The sequence below is a fragment of the Eublepharis macularius genome, chromosome 4 (assembly GCF_028583425.1).
Source record: "Eublepharis macularius isolate TG4126 chromosome 4, MPM_Emac_v1.0, whole genome shotgun sequence".
Classification (NCBI taxonomy): domain Eukaryota; kingdom Metazoa; phylum Chordata; class Lepidosauria; order Squamata; family Eublepharidae; genus Eublepharis; species Eublepharis macularius.
In genome coordinates this window covers 115,725,283-115,744,408 of record NC_072793.1, presented here as the reverse complement: position 1 = coordinate 115,744,408, position 19,126 = coordinate 115,725,283, and the positions used below count along the sequence as shown (strand labels likewise).

The 19,126-nt window shown below is 40.9% G+C and overlaps 1 protein-coding gene across 1 annotated transcript in view; it reads right to left on the bottom strand.

Annotated features, from left to right (window-relative positions):
• The window catches only part of CACNA2D3 (calcium voltage-gated channel auxiliary subunit alpha2delta 3), a 1,057,886-nt gene that overhangs the window by 490,232 nt on the left and 548,528 nt on the right, over positions 1-19,126 (bottom strand). Inside the window, exons 10-11 of the mRNA XM_054976383.1 lie at positions 14,671-14,760; positions 10,354-10,467 (exon numbers count right to left, since the gene is read on the bottom strand). Coding sequence (XP_054832358.1) covers positions 10,354-10,467; positions 14,671-14,760 — 204 coding nt within the window. The remainder of the gene's footprint in view (positions 1-10,353; positions 10,468-14,670; positions 14,761-19,126) is intronic.

The following is a 19,126-nucleotide window of genomic DNA, read 5'->3' as shown; positions in this document are numbered from 1 at the left end:
TGACCGATGAATTAGAGAGACCATTCTGTTTCAATTGTAATAGAAACTCTAAGATATATGTCAGTGGACACTCATAAGGGTCAAGCCCTCTAGTTCTGACCCAGTCAATAAACTTTCCCCAAATTTCTACCATATAAAGAGATATTGATTATGGAACAAAAAATGATAAGAATCAAAATGGAGCAAGAGTTATCTCCCTGTTATGGATGGTTCCATTATAGACAGATTAGAGGCCTTTACAACTCGGATTGTTCAAAAGGAGGAATCAAATGGAAAAACTCAGAATTGGAAGAGACTATACTACAAGAAAGTAAAAAGAAGATATCAAAAATTTATAAAATACTTTTGAAGTGGTATACAGAGGATGAGACAGTCAAAGTACAGATGGTGAAGTGGGCAATCAATTGTCACAAAGAAATAACAATGGAATCATGGGGATATTTATGGAAAACTACATTGAAGATTTCAACTTGTACCAGTATTAAAGAGAATGTCTATAAGATGATTTATAGATGGTATTTAACGCCTAAGAAAATAGCGCTTGGAAATGCAAACATGTCAGATAAATGCTGGAAATGTAAAAAGCATGAAGGATCATTGTATCATATGTGGTGGACATGTGAAGTAGCTAGACAGTACTGGGGAGATATTTTAGAAGTAATAAATGAGATCTTGCAGACCCAAATAAAGAAGAACCCAGAGCTATTGCTACTGAATTTAAGTATGGAAGATGTTCCTATGCAATACAGAACATTATTATTTTACATGACGACGGCAGCAAGACTTTTATATGCGCAGAAATGGAAGGTGCAAGAAATACCAACTATTGAAGACTGGATGTATAAATTGCTGTACATGGCGAAAATGGATAACATGACAAGAAAGCTGAGCGACCAGAACTTAACAGAATTTTTTACTGATTGGGGAAGATTGAAAACATATTTAGAAAAGAAGTGGGACGTGAAAGGGGAATTATGGCAATTTGAAAATTATTAGAATGGCTTTTTTATTGGAAGAGACAGAATCTTTTCCATATGAAGTGAAGTATTAGCTAATTGTTAGACTAAATTTAAGTGGATTTGGAGTTAATAGATATTGGTAAAACTAATAAAGTAGATATTTTATTTAATTGTTAGCTTAAATTTAAATATATTTGAAGTTAACAGATAGTAATAGATAATAGATTTTAAGCTAATAATAATAGACTTGAAGCTAACAGATAGGGTTTAGTTTAACAAAACAGAATGTAAACATGATATAATGAGCTACAGAAAAAGGGGATAGATTAGGAATAGATTAAGATATAGGGTTGGAAAGCTGTTGGAAGTCCTGAAAAAAGGGGGGGGGAAAGGGTGGGGGGAAAATGATATTGAGATGTTATTTGAAAGTTGTATGTATTAATATTCTCACCTAATAAGAATTTTTTTTTAAAAAAAATAAACTTTCCCCAATTTTATGAGTAAGATTTTCTGGTGGTAGGTTTTCTCACATTTAATATAACCTCAACCACCGCTTCAGAAAATTGTCCTACTGGAGAATTAACCAGGCTGTCAATTTGAGCCTGTCTAAGTTGTGGTGTTGGACTCCTCTGTAACTGAGGAGATCTAGGACCAGTGGTAGGTGCTGAAAAGTGTTCTTGGAAAGTTGTATCAGTCAGTAGAACCATTGCTGTCTTGGCCAGAATGGGGTTGTTATTATAATGCTGGTTCTGTCTGTCTGTATTTTGCTGACTACCTTCGCTATAAGGGGAATGGGTGAGAATATGTAAAAACAGACCCCCCTGACCACTTTATCTGAAATGCATCCCCTATGGATTTGGGATCTAGGCCTCCCCTTTAGCAAAACACAGGCACTTTCATGTTTTCTCCTGTAGTGAAGAGGTCCACCTCCAGGTACCCCCAACACTGGAAAATTTGTCTTATGTATAGTCCTTTCAGGGACTGTTCGTGATTGGAGGATCCTAGCCTACTCTGTCTGTTCACAATGACATTGCTTTCTCCTGGGATATGAACTGCCTGTAGAGTGATGTCTCATTCTTTGGCCCATAACCATGTCTGAATTGCTTCTAAGCATAGTATCCTGGATGTTGTCCCAGTCTGCTTGTTTAGGCAGAACATTGCTGTTGAGTTGTTTGTAAGTATTTGGATGTTCTTTCTTGTCACGGTATCTGCGAATGAGGTAAGTGCATAATGTATAGTGCGTAGCTCTAGTGCATTAATGTGTAGTTCCTTCTCCCCACTCAGCCACAACCCATGTGTGAGCCTGTCACTATAGCATGCCCCCCAACCTGATGTGGATGCATTGGTAGAGACAGAAATATCAACATCTGGTGACCCAAACCTCATGCCTGCTAAAAGGTAAGAGTCCTGAGTCTACCAGGTAAGTGACTTAATCACCGCTCTCAGGATAGAGATATTTTTGTTGTTGAGAGTGTACTGTGGGGCAATAGACCAATATGAAACACAACTGGAGCTTCCTCATGTAAAGCCTGGCCAATAGTATCACAGCTGTGGTTGCTGCCATGAAACCCAATAGTGTTTGTGTTTGTATGAGAATGGCTGATTGGAACTTCTGTCTGGAAAATAGGTTGATCATGTGTTTAATCTTTCTTGCTCTCTCTAGGGGAGGAAAAGCCTTATTCCTTGATCCAGTAATATAATGAGAGAATCACGGGAAAAGCATCCAAAAACAAGCTCAAAGAGCACCGTGACCACCTAGCTACAACACCAATGAAGATTGATGAAATGAATAAATTAATTCAAAAAAAGGGTACACAGACTCATATCTTCATTATATCCAATTTTTGTACATTACACAATGGCAGGTGCCAAAAAGAACTCTAGGCACAAGAAGTCATCTAAACATCAAAATATCAAAGCGTCACTGTAAGGCAACAATGAAGTCCTTGTATATACAATAAAGTGCACAATGCAAATGTACAATAAATAATAATAAATAACCGTTATAGTGTGATCATAACAATATATAAAGTGACCGTGCCTAGAGCAGCAAAATATACAAGAGTCAAAGGTTCACAATGCAATCTATAGAGGAAACGTCCATCAGATCCAAATCTCAATGTAAGCAGAGTTCCATTGAAGAGTAACTGCAGAATTTCATTGAAGAGTAACTGCGACGGAGGTACTAGTATGTCCACCCATTTCCATCTTCCTTCTTCCTGGCAGTTACCACATTAAAAATAACAATTAATGAAATTTACCAAATATACACTCCACAGAAAATATTTTGGAGAAAACGAAGCAAACTTACAGTAAAGGTTCTAGTTCAGAATAAGGAACGTTTCCCATTCATCTCCAGTAAGTATAGAGGCAGCTCTGTACAAGGACTACCAATAATAGCATATAAAGACAAATAGCTGTGGGAAAAACCCTACGAAAACAAAATTTAAAGGGACAGTACTGCATGCCTACCAAGTTAATGAATTCAAGTCAGAAAACAAGACTTCATTATTCTTTGATCCATCAAGGACTGCTCATATGAATTGGACTCTCCTATTGGTGTCATGTCTGTGCCCCATCCATGCCATTATTTTCATGCTGAAACCAGTGATGCTGTTCTGAACCAACGTTTCCTTCTGTAACTTGATGTCATATTACCAATGCCATAACTGTTTTGCATTCACAGGGTTATAGAAGCGACAGGTGTCTTATCTAAATGGACTGTAAAAACTCTCAGTGCTTGTGACCTAGTATACCGCTCACTCCCATGCACTGCTATGTTACAACTTTGATCTCCTGCTTTCTCAGAGTCTAGACTTGATAGTGTAAATATGTGAGATGTTTTCAGAACACGTTTGTACCAAAAGTCCTGTTTGGCTGGTGGGTGGGGGAAGGAGTAAATGTGTAAGTTAAGAGGAAGGGTTTCCCCACATATTGTCCTTCCTGTCAAATTGATCCTTACTGTTTAGTAGCTTACCTTGCTTCTGAGTAACCCTATGGATATATCTGTGGAAATGATTTGATATCTGAAAAAAACCATTTAACCAAGAGTCTTGATTCTTGCAGCAATGGTACAGGGATCTATTTGCCATAGCCTGTCATCCATAGCCTGACAATTCAGGAACAGGTTAGATTTCTTAAAATTTATTGTGAGTCCAGTCTTTTGGCACGTTTCTACAATAAGACCTATCTGGCATCGCAATTCCTCTTTTGAGTGTGCTGAAATCAGCCAATCGTCCAGATAGAGGTATATAGAACAATCCTGCACTCTTAAAAACGCTACAACCAGGGACACACATTTATTATTGTTGTTGTTATTTCGATTTCTAAACCACGCATCCTCAGGGGCCCTGGGCAGTGAACAACAGTTAAAATCAATAAAAAACAAGAAGACAATAATTCGAAAATCAACATACAATAAACAATAATAAAATAAATTAACCAAATACATTAAGGTGCAATGGTGGGGAGAACCCACCCCCCACCCCAAAGGTGGGAGGCAGACATGGCACCGCTCCCTTCAACCACCGAATGCCTGGTGGAACAGCTCTGTCTTACAGGCCCGGTGGAATGATAATATGTCCCGCTGGACCCAGGTCTCCATTGACAGAGCGTTCCACCAGGCTGGGCCAGGACTGAAAAGGCCCTGGCCCTGGATGAAGCGAGGCAGGCTTCCTTAGGGCCGGGGACCACCAGTAAACATTTATCAGCTGATCGAAGCGGTCTCCAGGGAACATACAGGGAGAGGCGGTCCCGAAGATATGCTGGTCCCAACCCGCTCAGGGCTTTAAAGGTAAGAACCAACACCTTGAACCTGATTTGGAATTCAACCGGAAGCCAGTGCAGCTGGCGCAGGGCAGGTGTGATATGTGACTGGTAGGATATACCGGTCAGGACCCGCGCTGCCGCATTCTGGACCAGTTGTAGTTTCCGGATCAGGCCCAGGGGTAGCCCAGCATAGAGTGAGTTACAGTAATCTAGCCTGGAGGTGACTGTTGCATGGGTCACTGTAGCCAGGTCTTGGGGCGTCAGGTAAGGGGCAAGTTGGCTGATCTGACAGAGATGGAAAAATGAAGACTTGGCAACCGCCGTGACCTGGGCCTCCATTGACAGGGAGGCATCCAGGAGCATGCCCAGACTCTTCACCACTGGCAAAGTTGCCAGTGGTGTCCCATCCAGAGTAAAATCCCCATTGGAATTCGTGTCTGGGAACTTGTTGGACAGCTCCTTTCTGTAACGAGTTTAACTCGTGCGTGAACTCTGGTGACGAGGTTTGATTGAAATTATAAGGGAGACACAGAGCTGGTAAATGTTTGAACTCAATTTTATATCCAACTTCAACTATGCTAAGAACCAACTATCAGAAGTGATCGATTGCCACTGTAGCAGAAAAGCAGAAAGCGTGTCCCCAAACACTATGGGACATTCCGGCTCTAGTCAGAATTGTTTGTCTTGTTGAGCCATGCCCTTGTTGTTCAAAGGACTATGGCTCTGCCTTTGCTTCTGAGGTGCTCTTCACCTTTGGTAATTGCCCTGTTGATACTGAGATTAGCAATTGGGGGGATACTGGTAAGGCTGATAGCTGTATAAACAGTTCCTGTAAGGCTGTTGCTGTTGCCTATATTGTTGTCTGTACAGTTGGTATTGGCTGGAATGTTGTTTAGGGGACAGGACTCCATAAGATCTTGCAGTTTGCCTGTCTTACTTCTTTTGAGATAAGAATTCATCTGTCTTAGCGGAGAAGAAGGTCTGGCCTTCACAGGGTAGATCTTTGATTTTGCTTCTTGTCTCCACAGGTAGCGCTGTCGAGCATAGCCACACATGCCTTTGCAGTACAACCGCGGATGCCAGTGTTCTCATGGAGAAGTCTGCCACATTCCTTCCTGTGTTTATTTGCTGCTTGGAGAGACTGATCACCTCCTCCTGGATGATATGGCGAGCAACCTTTGATCCTCTGGCAATTTGTCACTTAACAATGTCATCCTATTCCATAAAAATATTTGGTAGGTGCAGGGTGGATAAAAATCAATGATTTTTTTAAAAAAATAAAAAAAATCAGATTTTTTTAAATTTAAATTGGATTTTTTTAATTTAAATCGGATTTTTTTTATTTAAATCAGATTTTTTTAAATAAAATGCTTTTTGAGGAAAATATATTACCATCCAAAGGTTATTCCATCATGAAATAAAGATTAGTTTTTAATTATGTAGAATAAGGCTGTATATGTTTAATTTTTTTGGTAAATAAATTCCATTAATCCATTCACAATGTCATGCTCTTCCAGAGGTTTTTGTAAGATTATTGGGCAGTTTCTCTGCCTACAAGATATTACCACAGATGCTTGGTTTTGCAGTTCTCAAGACTGAATTTGTGTCAGCTCAGCAGAGATCACATGCCTCTTCTTCACAGCAAAAATGTTATAACATGAACAGAGTTGAGAAAAAGACCTTAAAGACAATGCTGCAAATGTATCCAAGATGAGAAGAAATTTAGAAGAGCAGGAAGGGAATACAAAGCTAATAACATATGGTTGCAGTGCTCATTTGCTGCACCTCTTAGCCAGTTTTGCACCTCATTTTGCTGCAGCAGCTCTGAAAAGGATGGGTGGAACCAAGCTAATGCTCCCACAAGATGTTAGATGGAACTCTGTGGTGGACTGTTTTGAGCAGTATATCAAGAACTGGCCTATTTTGATGACAGTTTGTGAACAATCTTCATCTACTTGCATATTAAAGTTATACCAGCAAGAATTAGTCTTTATGTAGAAAACTATGATTTAAATCAAGCCTTACTGACTAGTGATTTAAATCGTGATTTAAATCGTGATTTAAATCAGTTTGACTTAAATCAAATCCACCCTGGGTAGGTGCCTATAATCTCTATGTAGTTGGTGATTTTAATGTTCAGAGCTGCTGAGGTGTAGATATTTGTAACCCAGTCCATCTTCTTACTCTGTCAGCAGAGGCCCTTGCCTGTGTTTAGATTGCAGTTTCTCTGTGATAAAGGAAGACAGAGGCGGATGATTAAACAGGAAGGAGCGGACATCCTCTTTAGTTTTGTATAGACCTTCTGCCTTTTTAGATGTCGCCGACAGATTGGCCAGCTTCTCGCATAATGATGTCATCATTTCCATAAAGCCTTCAATAACTGGAAATGCAATGTTAGATGGGTTCCCAGCATAGAAATGTTGAAGGATTTGGTTCTTCGGCTTTGGTTCAGTTGCAGAGTCATTGATGTCTAATGCCTTCACCATTCGGAGCACCTGTTCCATGTAAAAGTGAAACTTGTCAGTCGGGGAGACCTACCTGTCGGGTGTCAACACTTCATCTGGTGATGGATCAGATGGTATACTTGGGCTCCTTTCCTCTTGAAATGGTTCAGGATCTGATTCCGGTAGCTGAAAGGCCATAGAGGACTTAGGCATGTAGTATGGATTCCTGTGCTTCTTTGGTACATTGGAATCTTCACCACGGAAGAAACTGATTTGGTCCTATATGGCTCCCCCCAGTCAATGCCATAGGCTGATGGATTGTCCTGGTGGAATCATGGGGCACACTTGTGGGAACAACATAGGTGAGAGTGACCTCACTCCTGTTCCCAGGTGAGTCTGTTAGTTGAAGCCTTCAGAAGTTCACTTTAGTTTTTCGATGAAAACCCTGACTGAAATCTTGAAAGCACTGACGGGGTCCTAGGCATTTCCAGAATCTCTATCTCTAGTTCCATCTCAGTGCCTAAGATATGTTTGGTCTTCTCCATTTCCTTAAGGCCATGCCTGGATTTTGACCATGCTTTTGTCTTAGGTGTCTCTCTCAGTTCCTTAGGTCTTGCTTCCCTTTTGATCGAAGGCTTAGAGGGTTCCGAGGCCAGGCGGTCCTTGGTCAGCAAATGGTGTAGCACTGGTTTGAGCTGGACCGGTTCCAACAGGCTAGGAGAAGGGAGAGTCAAATATGAGTGTTGAATCCGAGGCCATTCCAACAGACTCTGCATTTCTGGAGTTGGGTGCCAGATCCGAGTGGAGGCAGTCAGATCTGAAGGACTCACTGATCTTGCCTTCACAGTCGAGGTCTGAGTTGGATGGCATTTTCAGCTTCAAGATAGAATGTTCGGATCCGAGGGGGTGCACATGCCTGGTGTTGACAGTTCCAAGGGGATCAGATCCGATTGTGCTGCCAACTCCAACAAGGTGGAAGATTTTGATGTCTTTGTGCCTGGGCTATTAATTGTGGAGAGAGCCCTCTCCCATAATAAGGCTTTTAGTCTGGCAGCCCTTTCTGCTCATGTCTTAGGGGTGAATTTCTAGCAAGATTTGCAGCTGGGGATATTATGGCCCTCCTCCAGGCAAACGAGGCAAAGATCGTACCAGTCCATGTGAGTCATTTTGGTAGAGTATTTAATGCATCTTTTAAATAATGCCTTATCTGCTGTTTTGCAGGATTTTCTCCATTTGTTGAAGAAGTAAAAAGGGATTGAATTTCTAAGAAGAAGCTGAGATGCAAGCTGGAAAAACTTCTCTGTCCAGCGGCAAAGGAGGAACTGAGGGCAGGGACAATGTCTCTGCAGAGGGCAGGTGTTTTGGGCAGGTAACACTTGCATGTGCGCTCTAGGGAGACAGGTGCCCCATAGTAGATTTTTAAAGCTTTAAAATCTGCTGTTCAGCAGGCCAGCACATGCACAGTCCCATGTTGGACTGCACAAGGAGACCGACAATGAACAGTTAATTGTCTGTTCCTGACTCAGTAAATGTTCAGATTTAGGAGTCAGAACGTATGATATTGATAAAATGCTCACAGTTCTCAAAAAGTACTATATAATATAAACGTGCAAAATAATAGTTCGTAAGGAAATGTACAGGAAGCAGCCATATCTTATCTTCCTCCTACACCTCCTTGCTGTTCTCATAAGCCACAAGGACATTAATCCAATGAAGGGAGCTTTGACTCTCAAAGGCTTATACCTTGAAAATCTTGTTGGTCTTTAAGGTGCCACACTACAGACTCAGAACCTGCTGTTCTACTGTAGACTAAAATGGCTATCCACCTGAAATTAAGGACTTTAGTGGTAGCACGTAATAGTCTAGTTGTAGCATCAAGCCATTCAATTGCCACCTCATGGTTTGGTCATCAAGAGTGCTCTTCAAACTGTCTCTTTGGGCTCCCTCCTTGCCTTTGTCCTTCCTTTCTGTGGTTTTAAGTAAGTAACTGGTTTAGTATTACATCTAAGCAAATATAATCATAAATACCAGTAACCATAGGTAGTTTTGAAACCAGCAACTTAAACCAGGACAAAAAATTGCTTTGGATTCTATCTATACCAGTTTAGAAGTACACCAGAACCACAGCTAATGATAACCAGAGAAGGGAACAGTGTATTCATGTGGATGGGAAACAGGAGTGAGGGAGGATAGTGTGCTCCTTTGTGGACTATTCCCAGTTGCTTGTGTAAAATATGAATAAGAAAATGTCAGTATGAAACAGTTGTATGAAGTCTCAAACCACTGTACATGGAACTATTACCACAAAGAGGCTCCTTAAAACTGTGTCAGTGTTTGGCTGTTCCATGTAGTTTGTGGCTCACTTGCAGTGGCTCACCATATGGATCAGCCATCATCAGGTTGCTTTTACCACATCATCACAAATCTCTAACAAGCATGCTTTTGTCTTCATTACTGAGGCAACTTTTATTGGCAGCCAATCCACTTGACAATATGTTGCTTATGAATGGCTCACTGCACAGAGTGGCTGCCATACAGATGAGATTGCAAACATGCTGCCCACTTCAAATGTGAAGTAGTCTTTATGGAAATCTGATACACACACACACAAACATACTCATGCATTCACTAATGCAGCAATCTACTATGGTCTTTAAGTCCAACCTGAAATACTGTTGCTCAGACTGAACACAATAGAAAGCATAAACATACAATGTCCTTCTTAGAAGAAGAAAAATGGTAACTTTCAAAGATAGATTATAATTTATGAAAAAGAAAGTAAGATGTTTCACTTCAGTTACTTTTGTTTTTAAAAGTCCATAATATGGAGGGGGTGAGGCATTCTACACCCATACTTCTTGTATTGTTTGTTCAGTTTTTCATTTGACAAACTGCTATATGAACTTGATGATCTCATAATTTAGCAAGGTGTCACTTCTTTTTCTCCTATTCAGTACAATTGTGCAGCCTTTTGCCCCAAAATACTTCCTGAAGCAAGAGGAGAACCATCTGACATGATAAAATAAGGTTCTAAAAACAAAGTTCTAAACTGTCCAAGAAAGATTTTTCTAACCAATTCAAGATCATAATCAAGCTTTGTCTTAGAGTATATCTCTGTCAGACAGAAATATCAATTGAAATACTTTTTAAAGGTATATTTTATTATTGATTTATTTACTTACCTTCCTATCTGGCCAGTTATACTTGGCAAATATTGCATCATAAGTGTCCACAGCACCATCAGTAATCAGCATTATTGCTTGGCTGCAAATACTCCCTTGTCCTGTGTGATTGAACTGGAAAATGGAGAAAAGTTACTTGAGTTTTGATATACCTATAAAAATCTCTACTGAGCACACTGATCTAGGAAAAAGTTCTTTTGAGAATCATTTTTTAATCTTGTATCAGGTATGGTGTACTTCAAGTACTTTAATCAAAGTCATTCCAGGTTCAACTGGAAAGCACATCGTGCTCTAAGTATTACTTTTTTAACCATTGCCACAAAAACTTGAGCAGCCAATGAAAACTACTTATAGCCTGGCATTATTACAGGGTGAAAAATAAGTGCGTTTCTAAATTAGGAGGTATTAGAAAATACGTTCCAATATCCACAGTATAAAACTACTATTGTTTCTTGTGATTGGCATACAGCCATATTTATTATTTTATTTATTTTTATTATTATATTTATATTCCGCCCTCCCCGCTTTCGCAGGCTCAGGGCGGATAACAAATACAAACATGTTTAAAAACATTTACAAACATTAAATAATACATTTAAAAACATTTACAAACATTAAATATAACAATTCATGCTGCATAGTGGTTCATACATGCCTCTGTGTTTGCATAGGGGTGATGGTTTAACCCCCCCCTTCATGGGGGGGGGCGGGCACTGCCCGGCGTTAGCCATATGCCTGGCGGAATAGCTCTGTCTTACAGGCCCGGCGAAATGCAAGCAAATCCTGCCGGGCCCTTGTCTCGCAAGACAGAGCATTCCACCAGGTCGGGGCCAGGACTGAAAAGGCCCTGGCCCTGGTCGACGCCAGGCGGGCCTCCCTAGGGCCAGGGACACTTAAAAGATGTTTTCCGCCAGAGCGGAGAGTCCTCCGGGGCTCATATGGTGCCCGGAGGCCATACATACACAATGGCCAAGGCCGGCAGCCCAGCTCCCCTGAACTTACTAGGGCAACATGCTGGGGAGCAGCCTGGACCCACAGGGGCCCCTGAAGATGCTGGAGACACCGGAGCTGCCACCGGGATGACTGCAGGGACCAGCTGGAGGCCAGAGGAAGCCACCGTGACAGCGCAAACAGCCTTGGAGGAGGCAACCAGACCACAGGCTATTTCAGGAGTGGCAGCAGGAGAAAACAAGGCTGCACATCTGTGGGCTGACTCCAGGCTGATGGCTGAAGCACGCCAGGCTGGAGGAGCTGCACTGGGCCTCCCCCACTTCAGGAGCCAGGCTGAACAGGGGTGGGGGAGAAGGAGAGTCCTGTGGCCAATGGCAGGGCCATGACCACCCCTCTCACGCAAGACAGACTCCAGCCAGAGCAAGGGGAGGTGACGCACCCTGCTTCTGCCCCAAATGTCGCCACAGCATGGGAGCCAAGGGAAATGACCAGGCACCATCTAGGCAGAATGGACTGTTTGGGACCAGCCAGCCCCACCCTTCATAAAGGCTTTAGAGGCCAAGGTGGGGCTAGGAGCAGCAGCCAAGAGAGCCAAGTGGACCAGCGCAGCCATCAGTCAGCCTGGGAGAGGAAGGCACACCCATTGACAGGGTGAAGCCTTGGCGAGGTGGCGGGAGTTCCTCCAAGGAAGCCCTATAAAAGGTTTGGTGATGGGGAAGATTGGGAAGGAGGAGATGGGAGAAGAGAGAGCGAGAGACCAAGTGAGCAACAATAAGAGACAGGGGAGATGTGGCATGGCTAATTGCACAGAAAGCCAGCACAGTGGAGGGAGAAACGGTGCCAGAGTTTTGTAAACCCCTCTCCTCCCTCCAATTCTGAGGCCCACCTCGAGCCTATCCTGACGTGTGGGCCAGCCTGGAGAGCACACCCCCTCAGACTCCGACACCCCTAGCATGGAGAAATAATAATAAAAGATGATATACCATATTTACGCCATTAAGTCTTTCAATGTTTTTAATATAGAGATGTGGTATTATTTGATCACAAATTTACTTAAGACTCTACTTTATCATTACATAATAATGATGGTAGTTTTTAACACCACTACAACAGATGTTTGAGAAGGGTAATGCCTCCTATATTATTACCACTACCTTATCACCACTACCTCCATTGTTCTAAATTTCTCCTAAAGAAATTTAATACATAACTTTATGATGCTTCAAACTTTGTGTCATATTTAAGACTCGAGATACGTCATTTTTGAACAATTTGGTCTGAGATTTATAGTACTATCAGAGTTCTCTTATTCTGTTAGAGAAGCCCAAATTTTTATCTATCATATTTAAAACCTCTGTGATTTAACAGAATGTTTAATACTCACTGATTTAAATGTTGAAATGTTGAATGTTGAATGTTGTGCTGATGTTTATCATTTATAAAGTTGCTCATCTGCCCAACAATACTGCCTTCAAGTTATCTCTCTCACCTCTACTATTTGCAATATAATAGTAGATTTGAACCCTTTGTTTATTTTATTGAACTTTGTCAAAGGCAATGATCAAACTTCTACTAGACTACTAATATCGAACCTTTTCACTACCACAATAATAGTTTGAATTGGACACTGGAAGCAAGCTACAAATCCCAACAATGAATAAATGAAGTCTTCAGTTCATCATGAATGGACAAACTTACATTTCAGTAAAGATTTTCATTCCCTAGTTAAATTAGAAGAAAAGTTCATTGAATATTGGCATAATCACAGAGATTTCATTAGAATTATTAAGTTTTTATTCTGATATTTTTCTCTCACCCGTTTTCATATACTGTAATTTAAAACAATGAAAACAGGGAAATTGACAATCTCTGAATTATAATTGGTCAACATCAGGAAATAGACAAATTAGGAAATCCACTGGGATTTTGCTTAGATGAAGTCAGTCTACATCACTAATAAATGTACAGAATATCTCTTTGCAAATGGAGGATTCCTCACTTGGGGGCGATTATTGTTCTTTTTAAAAATTAAACCATGGAAAAGAAAGGAAGGAAGGAAGGAAGGAAGGAAGGAATGATGGAGACGGGCTGTCTTCTATTTATTTTGAAACATTACTTTATGCTGTCTGAATCTATCATATTCTGCAGGATAATCCACTACATTCCTTTTTTGAGTAGGTGATTAAATATGAATGGTTTGATGAATAATATCTTCTCATATGTGTGTAGAATAATTTTTAATTTTTATTAAATAGCAGGAGTAATGAAGGTCTTTCCCATAATAATAACAATGACAAAGGCCTTATGATGAACTACAATTAACTCAGTGATTCATCAGTTAACAGTGAACATTTCCATGCATCCTGACATTTGAAGCACTTGGCTGTGATTAACAGTCGTTGAAATGTCACAGAATTTTATTTAATTGGTTAAGACTTTTTAAAAAGATAATCACAGAAAAGATCACATTTATCACCCAAAGAGATAATTGCAGTTGTCACATGATAGAGCAGACACTGACTGCTGAACCAAGTACTTCTGAATTCTTACAGCAATTGCATAAATCAAAGGCTGGGGAAAATTTGGACACAGCTTTAAGTGTATCTTTCAAAATCATGAGCACCAACAACTGCTAGCTTTTGAACAAGCTAAGCAAAGAGGAAAACTGAAATACGGGTAATTGTACAAGACAATTCATTACTCTAATTACTTTAACCTATGAAAGTGATACTCGGCAGACTATTAACATTAAAATAGCATACTAATGTAGGAAAGAGACTGTACTACCCTGTAATTCTCAGTAAAAGATGTCTAAAATCTATTTGCCACATACTAAAGTGAAAAGTAGTTAAATCATCCTTGTTAAAAAAAATGCATAATCCACCACAGAACTAATCTGTGACTGTGAAAAATTTTAAATCAATGCAATGGATCTTCTGAACACTGGACCAGTTCACAGTACGGTCCTCTCATTCTTCTCCACTTCCACTGCAGATTCCTGTGCCCCCTGAAAAGCTGGCCTTGGGAAGAAAACAGAATGTTGTGTAGAATAGAGTCTGAAGAGCAACTAGAAAGAACCATACCAGACCTCTTGTGCAGCCTCTTTCACAAATGTGCAGCAGCTTGTACAACAACAGGAGGGGGAAATTTCCCCACCCCCATCCCACTTTCTTCTAAAGGGTCCCTCAATGTACAGGAGCACCTTTTTGATGAAAAAGGCCAAAGAGGGCTACAGAGGAAAATGAGAGAGAACCATCCATTTACAGTTAACAGGATCCAACATATTATTTATCAGAGTTTTCTGCAGCATGCTACAAATTGAGGCAAAATACAAAAAAACGTATCAAACAAAAAGCATTAACTTACATCACTGAGCATGTTGAAAGCTTCAATTAAAGCTATATCCAGCATTCCAATTCCTTTTGCAAAAAGTTTGTCAAGGTGTTCCCTGAAGTGCTAGAGGGGGGAAATGGAATTTCGTAAGAACATAAGAACATAAGAGAAGCCATGTTGGATCAGGCCAATGGCCCATCCAGTCCAACACTCTGTCACACAGTGGCCAAAAACCAGGTGTCCTCAGGAGGTTTTCCAGTGGGGAAGGAACACTAGAATCCCTCCCACTGATTGCACCCTCAAACACCAAGAATACAGAGCATCACTGCCCTAGATAGAGAGTTCCATCTATAACTTGCGGCTAATAGCCACTGATGGACCTCTGCTCCATATGTTTATCCAATCCCCTCTTGAAGCTGTCTATGCTTGAAGCTGCCACCACCTCCTGAGGAAGTGAATTCCATGTGTTAATCACCCTTTGGGTGAAGAAGTACTTCCTTTTATCCGTTCTAACCCGACTGCTCAGCAATTTCATTGAGCGCCCACGAGTTCTTGTATTGTGAGAAAGGGAGAAAAATACTTCTTTTTCTACCTTCTCTATCCCATGCATAATCTTGTAAACCTCTATCATGTCACCCCTCAGTCGTAGTTTCTCCAAGCTAAAGAGCCCCAAGCATTTTAACCTTTCTTCATAGGGGAAGTGTTCCATCCCTTTAATCATTCTAGTTGCCCTTTTCTGCACTTTTTCCAGTGCTATAATATCTTTTTTGAGGTGTGGTGACCAGAATTGTACACAGTATTCCAAATGAGGCCAGAGATCTGGACAGAATGCTCAGTCTCTGCCAATTTTTCTGAAGTCCAAATCAGAAAGGACTGTCAGAGGAAAGATCCACAGTCATTACGTGATCCTTGTGCTGGATCCAACCAATGTGTTTGTAACCGTTTTTGATAAAAAAATATTGTCTCCCATTTACATAGTAAAGGAACCACAGAAGAATACAGAACAATAAACCAAGAACAGAAAAAGCATCTAATATAGTTTGACTAAGAATCCAAAATATTCATAATCATCAAATACAAAAAGCATCAAATGAAAGCAGAATAGGTTAACTGGAGGAAAAATTATTCTCAATCAGTAAAATATCAGACAATAAAATACAATGATAATTCTATGTTAATTATGTGTTAGCTGAAGATACTGGCAGTTTTATTTTCAGTCCCTCCCAATAATCCATAACAGGGAGTTCATCTCCTCTGTAACCCCTGAATCTCATTCTTCCTCAGTCATCTTGGTGAGGCACTGTGTAAAATTTACACCTGTGGGAGAGGTATTCTAATTTGCACTCTGCCAAAATACAGAAGTTACCTTAAAGTAAAGGCAGAGGGAAAAAAGGCCGAAGAACGTATTTCCCACATTAGCATTCTCAAAATGTCTGGCTGCCTTCTATATGTTCTCTTCCTAAATTGGTGCAATAAGTCACATTGTCAGGACACACACTGGCCATACTAGATCAGCTTAGAATTTTCCATCAGGTAGAAGTGGTCTGATTTGCGTAAGGAAGACTTCCTTTGGCAAGAGGAATTCCAGGACACCATCCTTAGTGATTGAGGGCAGATGAGAAAGATACAGGGATCATAGCACTCTCATGCTGAAGGATCTGCCCATTTGTTTCTGGGCACAGTTCAGTGTATTGGTTCTTACTTAAGTCCTAAAGGAGTACTTGAATGATCACCTCTTCCCATTCTGTCCAGTCCACCAGTTCATATCTTCCTTCCAAGCCCTGTTCTCTGGGAACTTGTGTAAAATAGTAAGAATCAAGTTCTCAAAAGTTTATACAAGAGATCCCTAACATGGTACTCATAGGTGAAACGGTGCCTATGGACAACTTTCCTGGCACCTGGTAAGTGGTTTTACAAAGTAGGAAAGGCCAGGAGGACTTTTCCCCAGCAGGGCTTCTGATTGGCTGTTGCTAGAAGGATTGCTCCTGCATAACAAAGTTAGTTGCTGCCAGCCTTGGCCATTACCCCCTTTACAACCCATTCAGAGGAATGGTGGAGAGAAACACTTTCTTTCCTGCCAGCTTCCTTGCCTCCTGCAATCCACCGAGAGCTGCAAGTCCTCCAGTGGAGGTGGGGGATCCCCCACTCCCAGCCTCTGCCCCCTGCTGCCACTCACCTGGCCAGTGGGGAGGGGAAGCCCTGAGGATGGGCTCAGGAGGTAAAAAAAAACCTCCTGGCTTGCATGCAGCAGGGATGCTCCTGGTAGGTGCAATGATATCACTTCTGGAAGTGATGTCATTTCACCCGGCATCAGGCATACTCCCGTATTTCATAGTATGCTCACTGCTGGGCATGATCATGTCACATTCAGAAATGACATCATCATGCCTGCCAGGAGCATGCACACAAAGTATGCATGGGAGGAGAGCAGCAAGGTAAGTGTCAGTCCCCCTCCCACCCCACTGACAGGGTAAAGGGATCTGGCAACCCTAGTTCCACCAATGCAGCCTGGGAAAAGAACAAGCCAGCTGGCTCATGCATGGGATGAAAGGCCCTTCTTTTCTCACCCAGACCTCCAGGCTTCCCAGCCATTGCTGCTGTAGCCCAGGACAGGAGCAAGCTGGCTACAAGCATAGAAAATAAAGCCTGTTGTTTCCCTCACATTTCAAGGGTTCCTGCTGTAGCTTGTATACGCGTGGGGAAGGAAACGCCCTTCCTCTCCCTTTCCAGTCAAGTTTGCTGCCTTCCTCTTGTCCCCAGCACTGCTGCTGCAGCCCAGGACCCCGCTGGCCAGCCCAAATGGTCATGGAATGGGAAGAGAAGACAAGGAGAGGAGATGGCGAAGTGGGCAGGGTGCAGTACTTCCTCGGACTGAACCATCCAAAAGAAACCTGACTTTGCACTTTTCTTCTCTTATCTGGAATACTCTTCTCTTTCACACCTCTCTGTATCCTGCTGCTCTTATTTTCTCACACCCTCCTTTCCTTGTGTGTTTTTAAAAATTCACCCTAGTCCTCTGCACTTGGATTTCTTCTCTGTAAGTGTGTGATCCCACATTGTGTTGCTTTTCTTTCCTCTCTGCTTTCGTTACATATTTTTAAAAATTCATCATTCTGTTCCCTGCACTTTGGTTTCCTCTTTGTGTGTGATCCCCTCCATGTTGTGTTGCTTTTATTCTCTTACTTTTCCTTGTGTTGCTTTTTTTCTCTTACTTTTCCTTGTGTATTTTTTTAAAAATCCCCCTTCCTGTCCCCTGCACTTGGGTTTTGTGTGTATGATCCTCTCCTTGGGCTTCCCCTCTCTTTTAAAAATCTCCCTTCTCCCCCCCCCCCCAGTTCATCTTCTGTTTTATGTAAATGTGTGTGTTTTATTCCACACACACCTTGGGTTTCTTCTCTTTGTTTTTATAATTCCCAGTCTTTTTATTTCTGCCCATTATGTGCCAATGTTAATTACTTTTGTGGACTTTTATTGTATCCTCTCTGTTATATCATGGTACACATCTGGTTTGAGTTGTTGAGACAGTGGCATTATATAAAGTACATTACCTGTGCAGGATAATATTCTAAAAGCACAGTGGGACTTGCTTCAGACTAAACATGATTGGGCTGCATGGCTAAAATACTTAATTGTTCTGCTTACAAGTAATAGTGCCGGTTTTAAAAGCCTGGGCATTTGAGGTGCATGAAGACAAAGTAAACCAACTCCACAACTGTAAAAATTCAAAGGGGAGAGCATACATGTGACAGAACAGTACCCAAACTGATTCTAATCTGTGGATCAACTGCCACAAAAATCAAGAGTAATTCAAGCATACAGAAAAGCCCAACGTTGTTGCAAGATTACATTGGTCTCATACTAATTTTGCCCACCACAGCTATTTTTAAAAACTGAAAATTGCCAAGTATGCAACTGTCCATTTTAAAAAAAAACTTCAGAGGAAATTTTTGAAGAAAAAATATTATTAGAAAATGTGGTCTTTAGAGTTTGTAACGAAAAGACTGACACACTGTTAAATACAGGGCCATGAACTAAATTGGCATACAAGAAAATTATACACAATCGTGCATTGAACAAGTTATTCACCTAAATTTTCTTTAGGAAGTATTTCCCTTGCTCCTTAATTTCACAAGTAAAAAGAAAAAAAACTAAATCCCAGCTTTAGGCTATTTCTTGCTTCTGCCAAACTAAGCTGGTTTTCCAAAGTAATTAGCATAACTTAATGTTCATGGTGACCCAGTAAGTATGGTTTATGCAGCTCAGTATTTTAAACACCTTATGGCATAGTTTTGTTGATCTAAATAAGGAATAATGAATTCTGTAGCTTAGATATGGAATGTGTTTCACAAGGAATGTGAATGTGTTTAAAATTTAAACTAGCACTGGAAAATATTTATGTTCCCGTAATTTTATTCTGAATTTTAATGACATTTTCTCTTTGGGGTTAGGAAAGCATTACAAGAATTCAAACTTTATGAGAAGGAAAGAG